At 33.0% G+C, this 18,304-nt stretch overlaps 1 protein-coding gene across 7 annotated transcripts in view; it reads right to left on the bottom strand.

Annotated features, from left to right (window-relative positions):
* The window catches only part of RIF1 (replication timing regulatory factor 1), a 50,780-nt gene that overhangs the window by 6,700 nt on the left and 25,776 nt on the right, over positions 1-18,304 (bottom strand). For 4 of the 7 annotated variants that reach the window (XM_045513079.2, XM_045513082.2, XM_045513080.2 and 1 more), the window contains exons 22-35: positions 14,345-14,609; positions 13,148-13,190; positions 12,389-12,591; positions 11,716-11,815; positions 10,436-10,555; positions 9,290-9,441; positions 8,945-9,025; positions 8,808-8,862; positions 5,233-8,454; positions 3,346-3,492; positions 2,972-3,049; positions 2,767-2,882; positions 2,024-2,177; positions 89-197 (exon numbers count right to left, since the gene is read on the bottom strand). In XM_045513079.2, coding sequence (XP_045369035.2) covers positions 89-197; positions 2,024-2,177; positions 2,767-2,882; positions 2,972-3,049; positions 3,346-3,492; positions 5,233-8,454; positions 8,808-8,862; positions 8,945-9,025; positions 9,290-9,441; positions 10,436-10,555; positions 11,716-11,815; positions 12,389-12,591; positions 13,148-13,190; positions 14,345-14,609 — 4,845 coding nt within the window. Of the gene's footprint in view, positions 1-88; positions 198-2,023; positions 2,178-2,766; positions 2,883-2,971; positions 3,050-3,345; positions 3,493-5,232; positions 8,455-8,807; positions 8,863-8,944; positions 9,026-9,289; positions 9,442-10,435; positions 10,556-11,715; positions 11,816-12,388; positions 12,592-13,147; positions 13,191-14,344; positions 14,610-18,304 lie in introns of those variants that run through there. The other 3 variants (XM_010950275.3, XR_006723010.2, XM_045513083.2) reach the window with 3 other exon arrangements.

Raw genomic sequence — 18,304 nt, 5'->3', positions numbered from 1 at the left:
TCAAATTAAAACTAAAAGCAAAATAACAAAACATCTCTTCAAAAAAGTCAGCTGATCTTATAAATTATCCTACTCTGCTAAAATATACCTGAGGCAAGTCTTTCTTCATCAAGAGAGAGAGATTTATTTTCCATTCCATTCATTGTTTTTTCGGAAATATCAAAAACTGGAATCTCTTCTAGTCCACGAGACTTCACCTTGATTATACATTCAAGCCAGCAAAAATAAGAACAAAAGTGACAGACTGAACGTTATTTTCAATAGGACTAACAGTACTAATACAGGAAAAGAATCTGACATACTATGTTCCACAGTCAATCACATGATTAGCTTAGGTAATATTGCTAAGAAATCATGTTCTACTAACAACTCAAAAAATAGCTTTACACAGCGTTTCTTCAAAGAGGTGATTAAGGAATTTATAATTTTTCCTACTGGACTCATCAAGAAATATAACCGTGGTAGGCAAGAAAAATTCATTCCCCAGGTTCAGAATATGGGAAAAGCAAATCTAAGGCAAAGATTTCCAAGGTTAACATACGGAATTCTTTTTAAAAAAGAATGTAATTTTCAAAGGTATTTCCAGGACTTATTATTACTGGATTGAGACAATACTAATTTCAGAATGTTAGAGTTACCATATGACCTAGCAATTCAACTCCTACATATACACCCAAGAGAAATAAAAATATATGTCCACACAAAAACTTGTATATGAATGTACCTAAAAGCATATTCATAACAGAAAAGGGTGTAAACAACCCTAATGTTCCTCAACCGGTAGATAACCAAAATGCTGTACAGCCATACCATACCAGGGGTTATTATTTAACCATAAAAATGAACAAGGTACTAATACATGTGAACCTTGAATATGCACAAAGAAGCCAGTCACATAAGACTAAAGATTACATAACCTTCCTTTAATGAAATGTCTGCAATAGACAAAGCTAAACACAAAGATAAGTGGATTGTCTCAGGTGTAGAGATGCAAACCAACTGTTAATGAGTACAGGACTTTTTCCCAGGTAATAAAAAAAAAAGTTATAAAATTAGGTCTTGGTGAGGGTTATGTAACTTTGTGAATAAAAAAGAACATATAAAAATTTTTTAAAATAAATAAATTAATCTAATCCTCCCCCAATAGCTTAAAAAAATAAAAATAGTAAACAAACAAACAAAAAAACAAAACAAAGACCACTTAACTGAATGCTTTGGGTGGGTGAATTTTATGTATGTGGCTGTATAAAGCAGTTTAAATGCTTCATCTCTAAGACTGTAAATTACTAATAGTTTTTTTTTAAAGAATTGGTTAACAAATCTTTTTACATATCACAAATACATTAATACTAAAGCAAAAACTTTCAAGAATACAGAAGTCTTCAATATTGAGTTAGCAAACTCTAGTCTCATAAATTCTAATAGAATGTTGGTTTTCACCCTTTAAGCACCCTACTTTTCATTTATTCACAATTCTGCATACTATCAATGAACACAAAATGTGTATCTAAGTGGATTTCAAGAGAGTCTATAAATCCTTCTGAAATTATATACAAAATTTTCTATATTTTTATAGGAAAAAAGAATATTTGCTTTCATAAAAATCTTGAAAAACATCCATGACCCATAATGTTTATGTCTTAAAAGTTGATAGAAAGAATAAGTAAAAAGTAATGGTCATGATTGTGTTGAATATCAAAGTCAAACTACTGTTAACTACAAGTCTGCAAGATTTCTGTAAATGTTTAGGAATAGCAGCCATGAAACCAATCATCAATTCAGTAGAAATAAAAGAGATAAGGGGAAAGGAGAACAGAATGCAAAGAATAAAAAGATGTAATACAGAAGAACAGTATAAAATAAATGAGGAAACTCCTCTATGGAGTTATAAACCTTTTAAGTTACTCTTGACTGCAGGGGAAGGGAAGTTTTTAAGCAAGAATAGTTTAAATGCAAATTTCTGTAATTGTACTGCTTGATCATTTATTTGTACATGATTTGTAACTAACATCTCAGTTTTTACCTGCTGCTCATGATATAGTCTGAGAGCCTTTTTTACATTAGACACTTTAGGAGAACGTATAGGAAGAGTTTTTATTTCAGATGCTGTAAGAGTACTCAAATCACCAATTGTTTTTATATTCTTGGCTCTGATGAGTTGTCCCAGTCCTCTCGCCCTAAAGAGATGAAAGAAACAGGAGAAATGTCATTACATAGTTTCACATTTATTTGTGAGGGCCTATCCAGCTGAATTTCCTGATTTAAGCTCAATCATAACTGAATTTATATAGGCCAACCCAGCCCACTCTGGGGAGAGGCGTATGTACATTTAAGACAGAAATTGAATCTGATGTGTATGCCTGGTTTAAGTGATAGCACTGGAAATAGACTGAGCCTAACTTACTTCACTTACATTATGACATACTAGCTGTCTGACTTTGGTGGATTAGCCTTCATTATAAACACTTTATAAAGTGAAAATAATTATACTCCTTATCATATTTATATTAGCATTAAAAAAGATAATGTATGCAAAACTTGGCAAATATTTAGCATACAATTATCTTAGCCATTACTATATTATGATAAATGCTTCTATTACTGCTCTATCTCAGCCATCTTCCCCAGCTAAATTTTCATTTATTTCTACTCTGAAGTGTGTGAATATATGTAAAATCAATTCTAAACATGAGAACCTTGATCATTTAAATATTCCTCTTAAATAAATGGCATCTTTAAGTATAAGCCAGGATCCTAACCGCTTACCACATGTTGGACGTAATCTGAGGTAAAATGATGTCAACCGGTGCCACACAGTTCATCAAGGCAGGGTAAATGCTTTCTGTTGGGCATGGCATATATTCCTTAGCCATCTCTACAATCTTAAAATAAATTTCAAAAGCTGTTAAACAGAGGTCACCTGACTAAATGTGAAAATATAAAGTTGCATGAAAACTAAAGCATTTCTTACTAAACACTTCTTTGAGCTCTTAAATTTAGGGCTACGTGATCCTGGGGACAGAAATCCTTTGGCTGAAGTGGTATTATGCTAGACAGAAGAAAGGAGAAAAAAAAAACTCAGAACCCTAGATAACTATAATTTTACAACTTTATTTTCACAACTTAAGACCACAGTAATTTCTTAAAATTTTCAGAAAATGTAATAGTAATACTGAATCAATTACTTGCTGCATCACTATTGCCTCTTAACACCTTTTCAATTCATGTCTGCTTACATGGTAAGCAGACAAAAGAACAATATATCCAAATGAATTTTTTTTTAAGACAAATTACCCAACCCAATTCTGTGTCTGTACGTGTATTATTTTAAAGCCTACAGCTCACCTTATACTGTGCAGTAGGTGAAGTTTTAACACTTTTTACCATGGGAGAACTATTTGAAGAATGGCACCTAACAGTAGAGCATCGTCTATCAATGTCATCTGCCAATCCTGCTTGGTATATTGGATCTGCAAAGGAGACACGGCGAACCTGAAAACATACGTCATGTTTTTACTTAACAAAATTAAGTTTTTAATAATAACACTGTAAACTCTCATTATAAGGTTAGCCAAAAACAGAACATGGGTTTAGAAGCTAAATTTATTTCATTAGAGGCCAACTGCACATAGCTGCAGCTTTTCCTAGTGACTGCTTTCACAGATATTACTCAAGACCAAGGATCATTCCAATTATCTATGTCCTAAACTGTTCCACATAATACAGCAACAAGGAGCTTGTGAAACAAGTACAGTAGGAGAAACTTAAAATTGCATATGACAGTTAAAATTCTATAATCAAATTCTACTAACCTTACAGGCTCACCATGAACTGTAAACAACAAGGTAAGCATGGAGAGACAGTACCAACTGGCCTCTAGTATATCTTATTAATCTCTGTTCTTAATTCTTTAAGGGTACCAGAGTCACAGCAACTGAGTGGCAATTTTTATCTTTCTTAGCCCAGCTCGAAGTCATTCTGGCCGCTTCTAAACTCTCTGTTCACTCATTCAGCCATTTAAGTACATGACAAAGCATTTAAACCACTACATACAAATGACTCCTGATCTCGATTCCCCAGAGTGGGCAGATTCTGTACATATCTGCTATAGAAAACTAACATTGTACTATTGCCTAAATTAAAAATTAAATATGAGCTACTATCAAACAAAACATGACTAGTTAACTTGTATTAATCTAAAGAATACTGAAGACATCAAATGCATTCTATCTTCATAAACTTCTCAAGAACTTCTATGGCCTATTTAAACTTAAAGTTAAAAAAAAAAAAAAGTAAGAGCCTCAAAACAAAAGCAAAGCAAAACCAAACCAAAAAAAAAATCTCAAAAGGTGTTAAGTCTTCCTAAGGACTAATTTCTGAATTCTCAGTATAAGAATTTTCAGTATATTTTGGGGAAGTCTTCACAATGTGCTGGCTAAGGGCAAAATTAAGGGGCAGTGTAATTATATTTATATAAACAAGTTTATACACATAAACACATATATTCTACAGTAGATGGAAAGTTCAATTTCAAAATTAAGGAATGCCTGCATCATACCTTTCAAAACATTTACTTTACTAAGCAAAGGACAAATTGAGCTATGTAAGCACATGCAACTTTTCCTTTTTAAATTTTATTTATTCATCAAAATATGTGCAAGTCACAGGGCCAAGAGCTAAAGTAGATACATATATAATCCATATGTTTACAAACTAAAGGAGTTCTATGAAGATGGGGACATAAATAATTAGAAATGAAATCATATCCAGAAACTGATAAAGACACAACTTAAAGAGATTTTGTTCTCTTTTTAATTAGATGAGGTCTCAAAATAAGAGTTTAAATAAGTACTTAAATGTGAAACAATATAATGTCCTAGTACAAAGTAAGTGCTAAATTTTATCAGTCTCTAAATCTGTTTCCTCATATATTATTGCATGAAGAGCAGAAAGAAATCACCATTAGAGATTATCAATTCTGCAAAAGGTGAACAATGGTGATGGTTGTATAGAGAACTTTAGCTTAGTGTCCTGAAATAAAGGAATTTCAAGGGCTTCAGTTTCCTTTCTCAATACCTTTCCTTCTACGTGCACTTTCCCCTAGCCACCATGGTAAATATTCAAAAGGAGTGGTCATATAAGACTAATATTCTGTCAATCAGCAGGTGTCACCGTATGGCCAAAATATTCCAATTAAATATGGACTCATTAATACTGAGTCTCAATCCCTACCTTGTGAACAGGTGATGAGATCTCATCTTCTTGGGATCTTTTTAGTCCTCTCTTTAAAATGCTGGTGGATGGAGAAGCCAAAGGAGACCAGACACAGCGTCCTTGCATGCCACTAGGACTGTCATTTGCTGATGCAAGTAAAGGATCAAGATCCCCTAATTTTTGAGGAGATGTATTATTGTCTTCTGATATAAGTTCGGAGACAGCTGTTCCAGAAGTCAGAGGTTGTGCTGTTTCCTCCACTTTCTCTGAAGTATGATGATCTTGTAAAACTCCATCATTTCCTGCTACCATTTGATTGTCATCTAATTTTGTTTCCTCAAATTCATTACATTCAGTATTTGTTTCAGTTTTATTAGAGTTAACGTTTCCTTCTTTAGTGCTCGTCTCAAGTGTGTCGGGAACAAAGTTATTGATTTCTACATATAACCTCTTCATCTCAGCTTCTACAGGCTCAGAGGCTTTGATAGTCAAGTCCTCGTCCTCTGCTTCACTGACATGGTCAGTTTCAGCAGTCACCTCGCCAATCACTGTTTCTGCACAACTTCCCATTTCAGCATTCATTTCTTCAGATGAGTCTGGATTAGATTCATTACCTCCTCTGTCTAGTTCCCCAACTGCTGTCTGTTCAGAAATCTCTATCTGAGCACTCAGTTTTACAGGTGTGCTATTATCAGAATGACCAATACCTGAATCCTCAGTTACTGCTTCTTCAGCTGCATCTGCTTCAGATTCATCCCTTCTTTCACTGTTTTCCTCAGTTAACTCTTTCTCCGAAATACCAGTTTTGACACTCTTTTGTTCAGAGACGCTAACTTCAGATTTATCACTTTCAACATCCAATTCCATAGCATCTACTTCTTCTGGATTCATTTCTGCTTTTACTTCACATGCATTTGCTTCAACATTAACAATATTCTCTATACTCGATTCCTTTTTTGAGACAGCCTCTGGCTTTTCTTCATTGGTCTCCAAAGTAAAACATTCCAGTGAAGTATCTTTGGTATCATCTAAACATAGGCCACTAGTTTTACATTTTTTACTGGATGGCTCCTGACTTTCAAGAGATGTTGGTTCCTTAGAATTCCTATCACAAGTTTCTTTAAAATTTACCATTCCAGAAGGAAGAGAGTCTTGAATAGTATTTTCTTTCAGCTCAGTTTCAGACACAATTGGTGAATCATTAGTAGTATCATTCTCCTCCTTGAGATCTAAATGAAAATTCACAGTATGATGCTCATCTAAAAGTTTTACTTCGGAGTGCAGATCAGCTTTAGAAGTTTCTGAGATAGTTACAGGTGTTCGCACATCTGTCTTTTTTGTTTCACTGACCTTTACATCATAATTTTCTGTGTCCTTTAACCCAACTGACTTTTCCTGAGGCTGTGATTTTTCTCCACAGCAATCGCAACCCTTAGATCTCCTCACCCTCCTACTTCTCTTGTGTTGGCATTCAAGTGTTTGGAGAGTTTTTTCAGAAAGCAAAGAAATATCTGCTGTCCCTACTTTTGAAGATTCCCCCACACTATTTTCTACAGAATCGCGCTTATGCAATCTCTTATTGGCATTTCTAGTCCTTAGATTTGATTCTGGTACAGGAAGATTTAAAAAGGGACTTTCTGAATATCTGCTAGTTTTACTTTTTCCCTCGTAAGTATCTGCTACATCATCAGAAACTTGTAGTAAATCTGAAGATGCTGTAGAATCTTGAAGAATTACAGTATTATTTTCATCTTTTTCACAGATCTGAGATTTTATGTCTGTGTCTACTTCAAAATTCACTTTATAATCATGTGTTTCATGTTCAACTTTTATACATTCCTGTTTTACCATTTTCTCTTCTGGATCTTCAATGTCAACACTGTCATTGCTTCTGTTTTTCCATTTTCCAGATCTCTTCTTTTTAGAACTCTCTTCTTTTGCCTCAGAACTATCAGATTCTGAGTTTTCAATGCTGGAAAGTAAACCCTGGGATGCTCTTCTTGTTTGGTATCGTGTTCGTCCCCTTACTGATTTCTCAGAGGATTTATCTGCAATGTCCTGGGCACCATCTCCCTCAGATTTAGTATTCTCAAGATCTGGCTTTCTTCTATTTTCATCAGTTTCAGAGTTAGTGCTGGTTTCCCCAAAAGTCTTCTCATGTAAATTATTTCCTTTCTCAATTAAATTTTCCTGTACAGTTTGTTCAGAAATCAGTTTTTGTTTAGGTAACAAATCATCTTTTACCTGCAGTGGACTTTTCTGAAGAGTCTTTTCTTCTTCCTTACGTCTTTCCCTTTTCTGATGATTTTCTTTATCTTGGCTATCAGTGGTTGGCTCTGTTGTTTCTGAACGTCGTCTTAAAGATCGTCTAAGGGTTTTTTGATTTGAAGTTATCTGAATGTGACTATCCTCATTTACTGTTTGATCTGCTGTTATTATGGCTGGGGGTGTATTTTCTTTGGACTCCAAATTTATTTCTAAGGCTTTCTCTTCTACAGTATTGTTTTCTAATAACACAGCATTTTCTACTGTTGGTTTAAGCATTATATCCTCACACTCCACTGTAGATTCAGAGAGATGAACCTGATTATCTAACACACATTCTGTTTGATTAAGCAAATCAGGTGGGTTATTTTCTAAGGCTACCATGCCATCAGCAGATTCCTGAGTACTTTTTGCCTGATCAGACTTCATTAAGGGCTTAGACTTTTTATTTCCTATTTGTTCAGCTTTACTTGACCTGCGGCCTGATCTCTTACTTCCATGCACTATTTTTTCAGAGTCAGATTTTGAAAGAGCCGTTTCTCTTTTCTTTGCTTTTGGTGGATTATCTGTTTTAGTCGTGCCTTCCTGGTTATTTTTCACTGTAACAGTTGATGCCATGTTATTCAAGGGGGATGGACTAAAAGGTCTATTTTCTGAACCATCAAACTTCTCCAAAGTAATAAAAGACTGCCTTCGACTTGTAGGCTGTGGGGGAGCTCCAGGAATAGTGGCATTAGAGCTACTGCTGACACCATAAGTATTTTCTGTACTAGGTGCACATTCGGTCGGCGTTTTCTTTGATGCAATTAAAGCTTTTTTTCTGGCATCATTATTACTGCTCAGTATTTCTGGATTGGTTTTCTCAATAGAACCACACTCATTACTCGAAAAGGAAGCCTTTTCAAGATGTTCATCCATACCACAGTTTTCCATGACAAGTTGAGGCATGACACTGTCACTTTCCTTTTGTTCTTCCTGCACAGAAATGGACATATACATATAGATTAACCAGCAAACAAGTCTGACATTCTGGGGAAATTTCTGTATAAAACTTCAGTAATTCAAAAGGTAATGTAACTTTCAGTATTTTGCAAATATCCCAAAGGTGGTAGGAGATGTCCATTAATTTGTGTTTCCAATTATAAGTATTCAATAAAGCTAAATATACTTAAACATACTGCACTCATACCCACATACACTGACTACAATTTTGTTAAAGTCTGCTAAGGAGAGTTAAGAGATTATACCAAAATCTTAGTATTAATATAAGTGACGCCATAATGGAAGGGTGAGTCTAAATACCCTGAAATACAAAATATCAAGTATACCTTAAGTACCATCTTGGAATCTTCCTTTGATTTTTCAGTTAAAGTAGGAATTTCCCTGAAATAAATAAGTGCATAAATTAGAGTACTGTTAATTTAAAAATTAGAAAACTAGTTACTTCAACAACTTCCATACTCACATAGATTCTTCCTGACTATACTGAGAAAATAAAGTATCTTGTGAAACATCCAAATTATTATACATGGCAGGAATATCACACCTGAAAAAGATTTTTTATATTAAACTTCAAAAATTTGATATTTCTACAATTAGAAATTAACCTTAGCACTTAAAATACAGTACAGTATACACAGCATCTTAGTTCTGAACACAAAATTATAGTTCACTGCATAAGATCTAAATGTAAATACATGACTGAAAGTGTGCTGTACACCAGAAACTGACACAACATTGTAAACTATAACTCAATAAAAAAAAATGTAAATACAGAATACTCAAATCAAGAGTACAAAGGAGTACAAACCTCTTTGTTTTGAATACTTCTTTCTGATGTTCAGTTAGTATTCTTTCTTTTGCTTCTTTTCCTTCTGGAGGTATAAACACAAAGTCAGTAGACTTTTCTTCTTCCAAAGGCATTTCACTCTTTGGTTTTGGAGTTGAAGAGTCTAGTGGCAACTGCAAATTTAAAAAATAAACGTGTATTTAAATTCCCAAATTATTTTTCAATATGTCAATCTCTCTTCTCACACTGATAGTTTTTGATAATAACTAGGAATTTAAAGTTCATATCCATAAAATATTCCTACTTAATAACAACTAATACAATGTCCCTCACTTTCATTCTGCCTCTATTAAAAACTCAGAAAATAAAAATTATTAAAAACTCAGAAAATAAAAATTATTATAGCTCTTTCAAAAGCAGGCAAATGTGTGCTTACGAAAAAACACGGGCAAATGTTTTTCAGGCCAACACACAAATGGTTTAGCAGGAGAGTGCATCTGCAGCTCTGAAGCTGAAGCACAAACTAGTCAAACTAAGTTAAAAACTGCCAAAATAATATGCCCTCCATACCAGTAATATTGGTACTATGTTATTTTTATACATTTTTAGCAGCTGTTTTTTCATTCTAATTTACAATTGCTACAAGACTGTGTCAAAGTTATTCTTTAAAATAACATTTTTCTTTCCTTTTGCCAGGGCCATGGTCTCAAGATTCTAGAATACTCCTTTATTGGAGATCCTGAAAAAATTATTGTCTGAAAATCAGTTAATTGGCTACTAGCGACTAGATATTTAGTTTCAGATTTGAGGTTAAAATGCAAATCTCACCTAGTCATTCTCTTTCAATTCAAGAACAAGTTATAAAATATTCTTTTACGCTACCTATGTTATAGTTATTCATATCTAGTTTCATTCCATCTGCCTGGACTAACTATACTTAATGGATGCTAAGTATTATACAGACTTAACCTTACTAAGTAATCATCTCCCAAAAATTCTGTATTTCCACGCCATCCAGTTTTTCTAGGCCAAACTCTATTACTTCCCTACAATCCCATCTTTTATTTAGTCTTTCAGTTTTTTCTTCCAATTAAAAGTTTTATGTTCCCAAGCTTCCATACATTTTAATTTAAAAAGTTCTACTAAATACACTTTAGAAAAACATACTTTGGCAGGTAGTTTCACACTTTGTTTTGTACTCTTTGTTTGTGCCAAAAAGGAATCTCTTTTTCCACTTGATTTTCTTTCCATGCCACTTATTGTCATATTTAATTGTGAATTTTCTGTCTGTTTTTGTAAAAATAAAGCAATTTCATTAAGGGCAAATGCTCATTTTATTTCCTTTTCACATTTTGATTCCAGTGTAATGAACACTCATTTCAAAATTTTTTAATTATTCAAATCTACTAAGATCACATCAAAGAAAAGAAAGCCACTGTAATGTAGTAACAGCAAACAGATTTCCAAATTACACAGCAGTAGTTCTTTTGCATCATTTACTTTTACAAAATCTGAAAAAATTAGATATACTAAATAAATACTAAAATGAAATAAATTACTGGGCTCAAATACCCCTCTTATTACTGGAAATTTTTCTAAAAGAATATCAAAGCCATAAAACTTTAAACAATAAAACATGCTTGACAGAAAATATTAACTATCAGGTCCCAATACGGCTTTTTTCAGGCCAAATTACACTGAACGAGTCTCAACAAGTCTACATAATTGATGAAATTTTTATTTTATCCAAAAACTAAAACTAGAGTACTTAGCCAGCTGTTAACGCTTTTTGCCTTACATGGGTTCTTATTAAAAAAAAAACAAAAAAACAGCTAGATTCCATTTGTTGTTAAATAGGGAAAAGTTGCCTACGGATGTACTCTTATCTTTACTCCTTACTCTTCAGATAGTAATCAAGTATTACAAGGATGCGTTTTTCTGACAGAAGGAATGAGATTCAATGGAAAGAAATGAGAAAATGAAGGGTAGCTCTTGCTTAGAGATTGTTACATTAAGTAACCATGTATACTTGATTGATGGCCTAGATTTACCAGCCATCAATTTCCTAATATTCCTAGTTTACCTAAAGCAACATTTAACCATATACTTAAATAATTCCAACCTTTGCAAAAAAAATACACACAAGGTGCCAGTTAAAAAAAAAAAGACCATAAATGTATAAGAAACATTACGTACGTAAGACTCTATGGTAAAATTTACTGTCCTTAATTCATAAGTTTTCTAGACTAGACAACTAACTATATGGCCAACTCCTATGTTATAGAGCTCTTTTGTTCAGGTTTTACTTGTTTATCACTTCAATGAAACATTCTAGGTTTCTGTCCTTTTTAAATTTACACTGAAATCCAATAAACTACTCAAACATCATTCAAAAGAAAGAGCAACCAACCAACCAATCAACCAAAACCAAACAAACAAAAACTTACTGCATCTGAATATGGTCCACTGGATTCCTCCATAATCTCAACATTTTCCAAACCGGGCAACAGAAGCAGAAATTTTTGTTTGGCTTGTATTAGTATTGGTCTTCAAAAGAGTACACAAATACATACACCTTGAGTACTGGTAAGTACTGGTAACATGTTAACACACGTTAAGAGAACACTTTAATTATAACTTTAAAGTGTTAAAACACATCCCAGCTTAAAGACTGTTTCTTACTCTACGTACATAAAACTGGTAGAAATTGCAGACAATATTTGGATTTTTCACTGAACTCTTTGGTCTCCAAATTTTAATCTTTAAACTTTTCAAATTTTCCAAATTTTAATCATAGAAAATTTCAAGCAAAAGTAGACTGTTACATTAAGTAACCATGCATACTTGATTGTTGGCCTAGATTTACTAGCCATCAATTTCCTGCCCTTTGCACTGTTTCTGTTAAGGATAATTTGAAATTGCTTTTTATGTTCCTGACACTAAGGTTACTCTAAGGAGCAAAGGGTCAAATAATTTGTATTAATTACCACATAATCCAAATATTTCAACTGAGAAATCCTCTGCAATGATTCCTCATAAGGAAAATTTATGTTAATACCAAAAATGCCAATTTATATAATCAGAACAAAATAACTATATAAAGTTTTATTATTAACATACTTTAACTCCTCAGGGTAGTTCAACATTGTCACTTTAGCAAATGTGGCATTCCAGAACTGAGCACTTTGTTTTCGAATCTGTTTATTCTTGTGTGAAAATATTACGCATAATAATGGCGAGATCTGTTCAAGAAGTTCACTGTCATAAGCTCCAGTGCAGCTGAAGTGTAGATAAGAAATAATTTCTCCCAGCAGCTTTTCTAACTAAGAAAAAGGAAAAGTTTATTGGAACTCTGGAAATGTTACTTCTCAAACAGAAAAAAATAAAAGCACAAAGCATACTAAATTAACTCACAGAACATGTTATTTGAATTTTAAAAATTCAAATGGTTTTTTAAAAGCTCCCATCACCTTCAGTACATATCCATCTTTATAAGATGGCAAGAATGCACTTTGATTATCAAGCCTAAATTCAAGTTTATGTTCCATTAATGGAAAAAATTCTGTTTTCATGTAAATTATACAAAATTAATAACTGCCTAGAGAAATTTTACTTTCAAAGCTTTGTAACCAATCACTCATATATAAAAGGGATAAGACAGGAGGAAGTGAGTTATATGAGTTTAAAAGCAATATTATTAAATCTGTCTTTAAAAAATAATCATTTGATTATATCCATGTCTTGTTATTAAAAGTCCATAAAACTAAAGTATTGAAATAACCCTTTAAAAAATCAAAATTACTTTTAAGGAAGACAATTATTTAAGTCCTAATATTTTTCATCATGAAAGTATGTTTTATGGACAATGTCTATTTTTACCTTGTTGTTCATACAACTATACACTTTAGGAACTTCATCGAGCCTGGGAAGAAAAACACAGAGTACCATTCATATTTTAGAACATTAAACTTAAGACATTGTAACGCAACCAAAAAAAATGAGACGTATAGTGATATAAACAGGTACCCCAAGATTTAACACAAAATGTCAAACTGCAAACATTAAGCATGAAACAAACCTGTCTTTAAAATAGGAGTTAAATAAAAACACCTGGAATAGACCTAAAAGTACTAATACTAGTCATTTGTTTTTACCTTTTTTTAAAAAAGCACCTATTATTTTTGATGACGCTTAAGGACTAAAATAGACTTGCAAAATCTTAATGAATCTGGGGTTCTAATTTGTACTTTATAAAATCTGGTCCTAAAACTTTCTCTGTGAATTTAGAAAAGATACTCTATTATGACTGAACCAAACAAGCTTGGCTATAAAGAACACTGATGAATCCTAAAAAAGCTTTTTTTTTTTTTAAAAGTATGCTATTTGGGATTTTTTCCAGGTTTTTTAAGGCACAGCTTGCTTCGATTCAAATATAAAAAGTAATGTATATTAATACAAACTTTTGGAGGGTAATTTAGAAATTTAAATGTGCATACCCTTTGAACAATTTCAATTTTAGGGCCTTGTTCTGCAGAAATAGTGGCAAATGTGGACAATGATTAATGTACAAATACGTTCAACTGTGATATTGTTAATTATGAGGGGAAAGACTGGAAAACATACATGTCCACCATCAGAAAATCAGGTAAAAAAGTTTCATGGAATCCTATGCAGACATTAAAAACAATGAGATTTCTTAGATGTATGATGAAAGACGCATATAATATATTCAGTGCACATCATACATTTAACTGCAAAGTAGTGTGTCAAGTCATAAACATCATACATTTAATAGATACTCGTTTTCTATTAACAATTCTGAAAAGACATGCACTAAATTGAAAAGAGGGTTGAAATAAGCATGCAAAATAAAGGGACTTCCAAATTCTACATCACGTCTACGTATTATTTGAGCTATCTTTTTAACAAAAGCATGACTTCATATACTACCACCCTCTCCACTAAATTGTAAAGATTAATCTGTAACAACAAAGCCAATAGGAAAACAACAAGAGTTGCCTGCCTAAATCTAGGCATATAGGTTTAATTCAAAGCTATTAAGCCCAAAATACTTACTTTGAGTTTTTATACAGTAACGCCAGAGGTCTTGTTAAAGTTGCAAATATTTTTCGGATCATAGAAGGTAAAGAAACATGTCCAAGTACACTGGAAAGAATGCTGATGATGGAGTTGCCGATAGCGAGGAGAGTATCAGAATGTACTTCCTTGAGGCTCAGAGTATGGAAAGAATCGATCACTCTCACAATAAGTTTAAATAAAGAAGCCAATTTCCCTAGGGGCTCCTTCTTCTTTTTGGACCAATCTGAAGGTCTCTGCGGTGCTAAGATAAAATTGAATTTTTTAAAAATTCAAGTGCTTTGAAAAGTGTCACTGTTCATCTTTACAATTTATACCTCACATTTACATGACAGATACACATAATGCATGTTGTTTCTGTAGAGACATACCAATAAATCTTAAAATTAATGGATAAACGTCACTACAGCCTTACCTGTAAAACAGAATCAGAGATAAAGGAAAACTGGCAGATCTAGAACAAGAATTCCAGAAAAATAAAGTCTATTTTCTCTAAGGAATTTTTAAACATATTAGAATTTTTATCTTAGTCTTGGAATTTCAACAACTAATTTGTAAGAAAGTACTAAATTATATAAGATATGCTCCAAAATTAAAATTTAATTAAACTCCATTTTAAAAGTAAGAGGCAAAATTCCCTTAGAAATTATGGCTTCCTAGCTCATAGACTACACTGAACCCTACAAATTAACATTGAACAAGTCAGAGATCCAAATCCTCAGAAAGAACACAGGAAAAAAAAGGCCTAATTTAAAGAAAAAGGTGTATCTCTCCAACTTTCCTTTGCACTCGTCTTAGACCCCATCTCTCCAGCAATAATCCCATTATGTCTGGTCGAGAAAATCGTACGTTTCCCAAAATCATCTTTGTTTCCCTCAGATAAGTCACTCTTTTAAGATACCTCAAATTCAAGAGAAAATGGTAATTCAGTGCTTCTTAATTAAAAGTATCACGTGGTGAGTGAAAAATGAGTGTTGTTACTAAAAGGAAGTCAAAATCTTCCCTAGAATCAGTTTCCCAGACATGAATAATGTAAGTTGGAAAGACTACCCAGAAATTCTTGGCCAGGACACTGAGGCTGAGAAGACAGTCCATGAGTCAGGTGAGTTGGTTGCATACAAGAGACTGTGATCAAACAGTAAATATATTGAGGGTAATGGGGACCAGGTTTCTCACTATTAAAGATAGGTATATACAGAAAAAGGGTAAGACTAGAATAAACTGTTTTTTTCTTTTTAAAAAATTTTTATTTATTTTGGTTTTTTTTTTTGAGGGTGGAGGTAATTAGGTTTGTTTGTTTATTTAGTTTTAGAGGAGGTACTGGGGATTAAACCCAGGACCTTGTGCATACTAAGCTTGTGCTCTAGTGCTTGAGCTGTATCCTCACCCCAGAATAAACTTTGTGATACTAGAAGATCACTGAAAGTAAATCTAAAGAAACAGATAACCGTGTAGTTCACAAGCACACCTATATATCTCCCACTCCTGTCCGCTCAGAGGATCCAGAAGCAGTGACACCTTAGTAGCAATGAACAGATCTTAGTTTCTAAATGCCATTCTGAGCTAGAAGGAACCACATTCTGTGGAGATACAGTTGGTTCCAGGCTGAGGCAGGGAAAGTATCGTATGAGCCTAAACATCGTAAGTCAAACTTGTCAAAGAATAATGGAAACATATGAGAAGGTCATAGAAGTCAACATAAACATTAAATAATAATAGTAATAAATAACTTATTGAATAATAGAAATCCATGTTGATAAAAACAAAACAGGTAGGGGACAGAGGAAGCCATACCTTGCATTAGGACTTCACCTGCACCTGGAAGAGACTGGTGCTTTAGTAGTGGCTCGATAAATAATTGTAGAATGATTATGGGAATACAATGAGTAAGTAATTAAAACAAGATGAGTTTTATAATTAATATAATTAAAGACACAGGAGATAAACTCCCTGATACAAACTAATGTAATTAAACTATAAACTATCACTTTGGGAAACATACTGTTTCAAGCATAAAGTATCAACGGATGTAGAACATCGGTGAAAATATGTTGGGGAACAGGACAGTTATATAGCCTCAAAGTATCTGTCACAAAACATTAATTTATTAATTATAAATATTTAGTAATTTACGTTAAAGTGGAAAACCTGGCAGACATCATCTTAACCAAATAATAAATGTTAACATCAGTAATGGGACAAAATGAGTTGTATGCCTATTGACATAATACACTAAAAAAAAAAGCATTATTTCTGTAGTATCCCCATGAAGAAAGGAAATCTCAACCCAATCTAGAGAAAATACTGACAAACCCCAATTGAGAGACTCTCAAAAAGTAACTTTGCCTTTACTCTTCACCTTTAGGTCATGAAAGACAAGACCTGGGAAATGGTCCAGGTCAAAGACTTGCCTACAGTACACTTTGAAACTGTTTAGAAGGATGGGGGAAGAATAAATGGGAGTGGGAGATGAACATAAGACAAATGCAATCAACTGATACACAGGAATCTGAGTAAAGCATGATGTTGCTTGGTATCTGCATATAATTTTTGCAATGTTTCTCTAAAACAAATTATTACAAAATAAAAGTTATCAAAAAACTCCCAAAATGATCCTGATGTGTATTCATTAATAACAATTTTCTTTCAACTGTTTAATTTTTATTTCCTCTCCTTTTCAACTTCTGCTGGCAGATTTTAGAACTCTCCCCTAGTTTCCATAAATTAAACAGCAAGAATACCTCTCGCAAGACAAGGAGTGAAGACAAAAGATACCTCTAATTATGGTTTTAAGGATCATGGACAGACTGGATATTCAGTTTATTATATTTTTCAGAAGTAACAAAATAAGTAAAATTATGTCAACATGGGGCTCAACATCTTGGCCTAATCAAACTTCAGTAGCTTAAAAAATAATTCCTTGTACCATTTGTTATATAACTTTTTTATAGTTAAGATATTTAGAGATAATTTTTCTGACACACTGAGGTAATCAGATTAAGTCTTGCTCGGCCTGAGATGGGGTTAAGATTAAAAAATTTAAGCACATCTACAATCTGTTTCTGTGGCACTGAGGCTGAGATGCTCTGACCTGTAATACAGTTTAGGCACCTAACGTGTTTCTCTGTATTACTATTTAGCAAAACCTGAAACACCACCCCCTCACCAAAACAAAAACAAAACAAAAAAACTAAAAATATTTTCTAGAAATCTTTACACTAATTCACCAAAGATAGATCTTACTAAAGAAAACTGAGTATGTTCCTAATTTTTAAATAAGAAAAGTAGTATCTTTAAACATCAACACTTTTCATTATTAGAAAGTTATTTCCTATATAGTATGAACATATATAATCACTGGTAGAAATATATAACTTCAAAGCATCAAATAGTAGATTAAGATAGCTCAGTATTTATTACAATATGATTTAGAATTAATCAAGGCATATAGTTTTAAAATAAGACTTGTTACAATTTCAACTGTCTAATTTTAACTAAAATGGTAAAAATTGGGTTAAATTTTCAGAATCATTTTAAATTTCCTATAAAACCATAACCAATTAACTGCTGTCAAGATTTTCTATTCAACCTAATGTCAACCCAGTGATTACTTCAAATTAGGCTACCAAATAAGAATATTTTAACAAATGTCAAAGTTTTTTGTCCAGATAATCCCTTGTACCAGATGGAGTAGGTAAAATTACTTCTATTATTAGGCAAGCTCTATACAGGATAATATTTGTCTCCGCATTATAAATAGGAGTTAAAACACTTCGTGTGTGTGTGTGTGTGTGTCACTGTGTGAGAGAGAGGGAAAGAGAGCAAGCATGTGAGCTCCTAGCATAACTGACGAGGTTACACAACATCAAAAGTAGGTAAAATTAGGTGGGAAAAGCTATTAGGATTTGCCTTAACAACAGTTCAGACAGCCATACTTAA

The sequence above is a fragment of the Camelus bactrianus genome, chromosome 5 (genome assembly GCF_048773025.1).
Source record: "Camelus bactrianus isolate YW-2024 breed Bactrian camel chromosome 5, ASM4877302v1, whole genome shotgun sequence".
Lineage (NCBI taxonomy): Eukaryota > Metazoa > Chordata > Mammalia > Artiodactyla > Camelidae > Camelus > Camelus bactrianus.
Note: the sequence above shows the minus strand (reverse complement) of the source record. Positions and strands in the feature narration are given on the sequence as shown.